The 6000-nt window shown below is 41.4% G+C and overlaps 1 protein-coding gene across 1 annotated transcript in view; it reads left to right on the forward strand.

The window, feature by feature from the left end:
* Positions 1 to 5415, forward strand: part of KIAA0586 (KIAA0586 ortholog) — an 80411-nt gene extending 74996 nt beyond the window's left edge. Inside the window, exon 34 of the mRNA XM_054161707.1 lies at positions 4502 to 5415. Coding sequence (XP_054017682.1) covers positions 4502 to 4647 — 146 coding nt within the window. The 3' untranslated portion in view covers positions 4648 to 5415. The remainder of the gene's footprint in view (positions 1 to 4501) is intronic.
* The last annotated feature ends 585 nt before the right edge of the window (positions 5416 to 6000 follow it).

Genomic DNA, 6000 nt, shown 5'->3' on the forward strand with positions numbered 1-6000 from the left:
TTTTTCTTTGTTCTTATTGCTGCCATATGGTATTAGGAACCAAACCTCCTTTGGTGTGTTTAATTCCTTTTCCATACTCATGATACGCTTTTACATCACACACTCGTACATCACACGCTCTGTGCAACAGCACCTCTTGGAACAAAACTCCCTTCACAGGTCACTGGACGGTTGACACAGCGTTCCTTTTTATGTTGCTGTTAAGCAGAGATCTAGAAATTTAGTGCTGCACATGAATTTGTTATAGATTGCCAAGAACAGGAAAAATGTCTAATCTGAGATCCGACCTTTCCCATCAGTGGGTCACCAAGATGTTTTCAGTCACTGTCAAGTTTCTACCAGTCAAAGACCCTGACACATATTCCGAGTGTCAGTTTTCACAGTTTATGTGAACATATTCTATTAGACAGTGACGATGAATTTGGAGAACTAGGGGTCACCTCAGGTTGCATGTTTCATTTATTGGATTTTAACAAGGAAGATTTTTATAAACACATCTAAGTACATGATTACAGAATTGTTCTGAGTGCTTCCAGAGCCTCTAAAGAGATGGGGAAAAAAGCTGAGGAACATCACCTGCCTTCCTGCCCCGCACTCCTTTGTACATGGAGGAATTTTCCATTCCATTTTTATATCAGATTAGAAGCATGACTGCAATTTGCATATTTGTGGTGGTGAAGAGCTAATGGGTAAGAGGAGATAATTTTGGCATTGGTGATGAGCTGTTCTCTGATGGGGGGAAGAAATAAAATGGAATATCATGTTGTTAAAGAAGGAGCTGGCCAGGGATGAGTGTAACAAAAGGCAGATAAATAAATCAGTAAATATGTATACCTAAAACCACGTATGTCAGCTGGATTACAAGCAGTTAAACGTGTATTTGTATTTATGGATTTATTCACATGCCCATCCCTCTATGTATCTATGAATGTGTTTCATGCGCCGTGTATGCAGGAGGCTAGATCTAAGCAAGAGGTGATAGCAATAAAGCACACATGAGTGTAACTTAGTAGTTGTGCCTTTAGGCCACTGTAGAGTTTCCAGATTTTCTCTTCTGGACAGTTGCAGCCATAAAGCAGCCTATCCCAGGTAGCTGATGTAGGATAGCCATAGGTTGGTTTTTTTATAGTTGAAATGCTATAAATCCAGGTTTTGTATTTTCTGTGTGCATCTAACAAAGCCAAAGAATTCAGATTTCTGGGAATAAAAGAAGATAAATGTTTACTTTTCCTATGTTTCAGCTTAACTTTAAGGATATTTAGATGAGTCAGGACCTGGTAACTTTTCTGTTGAGCAAGTAGATGGAATTATTAATTTTTTTTTTTGTCCTTTTAACATTTTATAACTATCATAAAACCGAACTATAATACGTCTGTAAAATACGTTAGAGTATGTGTTAGGAAGAACGTGGGCTAATATGATCCTTTCTTTCAGCACCCCAGGATCAAACACTTGGGAAGCTACTAGAGAGCTTTGGGATAAGGAAGTATTTCCCCCCTCCCCTCTCCATTTCTTCCTTTTTTTTTTTTAAACAAACCTGAAATCAGCTATTGAAACAATGACATCATGGAATGTGACATGACTGTGGAAATTATTAACAAAGGAAAGCTTTGAAAGCATCCAACTACATGGAGCGTTGGAGGTTTGCTTTAGTATCTAGGATGATTTACAGACTTTCCTTGGGCATTACACATTCATGTCTTTACTGTGTGTCAGCTTCACGTCTAACCAAATAAACTCTTGGATTTTCTTCAGTTCTCCTTCTGAATAACCTATTTTTATCACGCAAACATGGCTACAGACCAAGCTCATGGAAGTACTTCTGGAAAAACAAAGCACATATGTTGCTTGCACATCTTTGTGGTGTTACCATAAATGTGCTTTTGAGTAATGTTCAGAAAATGTGGGAGTTCTCATGGCTTCTTGCTGCTTATGCATTAGGTTTGCTCAGGCCCGTGCCAACCCAAATGCTGGCAGCTGTGCTTTGTAGAGGGATTTGGGTTGGGGGTGATGAAAGCTGTCCAGCTAGTGAGGATAGTTAAGTGAAACTATGAACATTGCTGTTTGCAAAGTGTGTAAGCAGCTGTGGCAAGCAGGTGACATGTTGATTCCCTGGGGTCACCAAAAATGCTCTTGTGCTCTTGCTACCTCTCTTTAGTGCTGTGCCTTCCTGAGGGGAAGAAGTCTTGGCTGGCACAGGTTGCTCCATGTCCTGCTTTTAATGTCTTTGGCCTCATTTGTGTTTGACGTCCTAGGCAGTTGGCTGCTGTTCTAGCATGAAAAACAGCAGATTAAATTTTATTTTAGCACTGGGTTTTTGTTGTTTTAATTAGCCATTTGAAGTGTGCTTTGCTACAAGTCAGATGAAAGCAGGTTAGTACTAGAGTGACATAGTAGATAATTAACTGGGGTGAAAGAAAGCCTAACTTCATGCTTTTATTGGGAAAATAGTGTTTTAATTACCTCATCTATCACAGAGGAAGGGAGAATTGTTACAGCTTACTGGAATAAATGCAAACTCTAAGAGAGCCTTTGCTGTTGTACATAGACTCATACATGTCTCTTATGCTTGTAGCTGCTACCCTGAAAATAAATATCCCAGAGACAACAAAAATCTCAAAATGCTCTTTCTGTACCTTTGTAAATGTTGTACTGTTCATCCCATGCTATTTCTCCCATCCTCATTCTGTGTCTGTAGCCTTGATTCATGTTTTTCTGCCCCTGCTCCATGAGTTGATTCATCTAATCTCCTTTCTCTGGCTACATACAGTAACTGGCCCATGACCTTCTCCCTTCCCATCACTGGTGTATGGCTACAGGTTAATTTCCACCCCTCCCCTGGTTCTCCATCAGGAGGACTTTTCAGTTCTGCAGCGATCTTTTACAGCTGCTTAGCAACCGGTGGTGGTGGAAGCTCTGTGGGATGTGTCTCCTTCCCTTGCAGGGGCTGCTGGCACAGTGGTGGTCAGGCTGTGCAGGTGCTTTTCTCCCTTTGAGGATGTCCCACCTTTTGCAGGGTCAGCTCACAAGAATGGGAAGTGGCAAAGTGCCAGCTAGGGCTTTCTGGAAGATGAATGTGACTTGTCAAGTCCTGCATGCCACATCTTGACCTGCACCTGGGGTGGAATAACCCCAAGCATCAGTACAGGTTAAGGGCTGACCTGCTGGAAAGCAGCTCTGCAGAGAAGGACCTGGCAGTTCTAGTGGACAAGTTCACCAAGAGCCAGCAATGGTCCCTCATGGCCAAGAAGGCCAAAGGTATTCTGGAGTGCATTAAAAAGGGTGTGGCAGCAGATCAAGGGAAGTTCTCTTCCTGGTCTCCTCTGCCCTGGTGTCCAGTTCTGGGCTCCCAGATTCAAGAGACATAAGGAACTACTGGGGAGAGTCCAAGGGAAAGCCATGAAGATGATTAGGGGACTAGACCATCTCTTACAAGGAGAGGCTCAAAGAACTGGGGCTCTTTAGCCAGGAAAAAGAGAAGACTGAGAGGGGATCTTATCAATGCATATAAGTGTCTAAAGGGTGGAGGTCATGAAGATGGGCTGGGCTCTTTTTAGCACTGCCCAGTGATAGGAGCAACAGGGACAAACAACACAAGAGGTGTCACTTGGACTTATGGAGTAACTACTTTGAGAGTGCCTGAGCACTGGAACAGGCTGCCCAAGGGAAGTTGTGGAGTCTCCTTCTCTGGAGACTTTAAAACTGCCTGGATGCATTCTTGTGCAACCTGACCTAGGGGTACCTGCTTCAGCAGGGGAGGTTCGACTAGATGTTCTCCAGAGGTCACTTTCAGCCCCTGCTGTGATTCTGTGATCTCCAGTAGAGAGGCTGTGTAGATTTTTCTCTGGCATCTGTCAGAGGATACAGGAAGGGAGATGAACCACAAAGGAGTAGCAAGAAGGATTCTCAATGAGTCAGGAAAATGGATATCAGATAGGAAGAATTGAAACTAATTTGTGTTTTGGGCAGATGAAGCATTGATGAGTTGTTTTTCTCTGTAGGACTTGTAGCCAATAGGCTCAACTTGGGTTGCTTTGCTTTTTGTGATCCTATGTAGGAATGTGATCTTCAACAGCCTGAAGGTTTTCTAAGGTTGTGATACAAACATACACATAGATATAGATGGAATTCAGAAATACTGTTGGTATCTAGGAAACAATTTGTGTGTAAGACACTAGTGTACATATTTGAAATTATTCTGGGTCTACTGGAGATTATATATGTATGGGCCTGCTTGTGTGTGTGTGTGTGTGGTGTATCTGTGTGTAAATACAAACCCAGTCTTGATCTGCACAGAAATTCGTCCCTTTGTCACCTGTTAAAGAGAACTCTGATAGCTACCGCAGCACTGAAGACAGTGAACAATAAAGGTGTCTGTGTCTTTGTATTTCCATGGAGAGGTGGAGTATGGAGATGATTTCCATGTACTTGCTTGTTTTAGACAGCAAATAATGTGGTTCTTTTATTCTGATTTTTTGTGTTTTTCTTGGCTTTTATTTAGGAGAAGCTGCTGCCCCACATTTAAATTCAGGTGTTTCTGCAGCAAAGGTATCAGTGAAGCTGCCCTCCATGGACACAGATAACCAAACACAGAGTGTGAGTAGTGTACACAGCACTTCAGATTCTTCAGGGACAGACACATTTTAAAGCTTATGGCTTTTTATGGCAGTTGCTGCCTGAAGATTTTGTCATTGGCACATTTGTCTGACTAAGTGTGACATTCTGGGTGTTTCAGCAAATTGCCAGTCTTTCAGGGCTGTTTATTTTCTACTGGTTTTTCTAATAATTTTGTTATGATTATGAATTGAGACAATTATTCTGTTTCTGAACATGTCAAATACGTTAAAGCCAATAAAATGCAATTCTTTCACAATTGTTTTAAGTCAATAAAGGCCATTTAAATATTTGTGGTATGTACAGGTAAATGTGGAGGCGATTGGTATTACAGTCCACGGCAAAAGTCTGTCTTACTGATTGAAAAAAATGCTTGGCTCAGTACAATGTCAGGACTGTCAAAATGTTGTGCCAAAGGGAAATATATTTGAAACCAAAGTCTGCAAGAAAATTGTGTTTCTAGGTATCTTCAGAGCTTGTCCACTCTTTGAAGACTGCTATCACAAGACAGCAACTCAAGATTGTATGCAAAAGAGACCATTAGAGTTTGCATTGACTTATGAGGAATTATTTTCTTTTCAGAATTACAAGAATTTTTCAACATTTTGATGTTTCCTCCCTTAAAGATTTTTTCACACCTTGAAAGATGTCTGAGTGAGAGATTGTGTGGGTAAAGTTATTTGTGTACATGTTGTAATGCAAATGTCTCCTCCTTCGTGAGACAGAGCTAGTTGCTGCAGTCTCAGCCTTTCAGAAGCTCGATAATATCAAGTCACCCTTGCAAGGACTGCTCAATTTTTTGTTATCTCAGTCAGAGCAACATGGTCAACCAGCAGTGTCTGGGGAAGAAAGTAGGTAGGATCATCTGGCCAAAGCAGCATCCCAGCAAAATAAAAAAGGGTAATCCAGCCATGTTCCAGAAGGAAAACCAGGAAAGCAGCATTTCTCTGAGCAGGGCAAATACAGCTTTTGCTCTGTTCCTAATCCAGTCTGAGATTTTTGTGAGATCTCTGTGGGAAGGAGAAGATACTGTGCCACTTCCAAAGACCCAAAGCATGAAGGTATCTCTCAAAAGCTAGGAAAAAATACTTCTTTTTGATTGATTTGTACCTTGTTGTGACACCGGAGCATGAAACTTCATCTGTATAGCTTCACCACTTCTCTTAATGAGAAGCACTTTGTTGTGGCAGATACTCATAGCTGTGAGCTGTTCCAATTTCTCTAGTTTTATGGAGCCTGCACTGATTTCATCTCTCTGTAGTAGAGAAAGATTGGAAGTTTCTCTTGGGTTTATTTTGGTCTTATTGAGCACAAGGTTCTGTTGATTTGCTGCAGAATCTGCAAGAGTAAATGGAAAAAGAGAGAGCTTCAGCCATTCAGGGTTGC

This window comes from Dryobates pubescens, chromosome 5 (genome assembly GCF_014839835.1).
Source record: "Dryobates pubescens isolate bDryPub1 chromosome 5, bDryPub1.pri, whole genome shotgun sequence".
NCBI lineage: Eukaryota > Metazoa > Chordata > Aves > Piciformes > Picidae > Dryobates > Dryobates pubescens.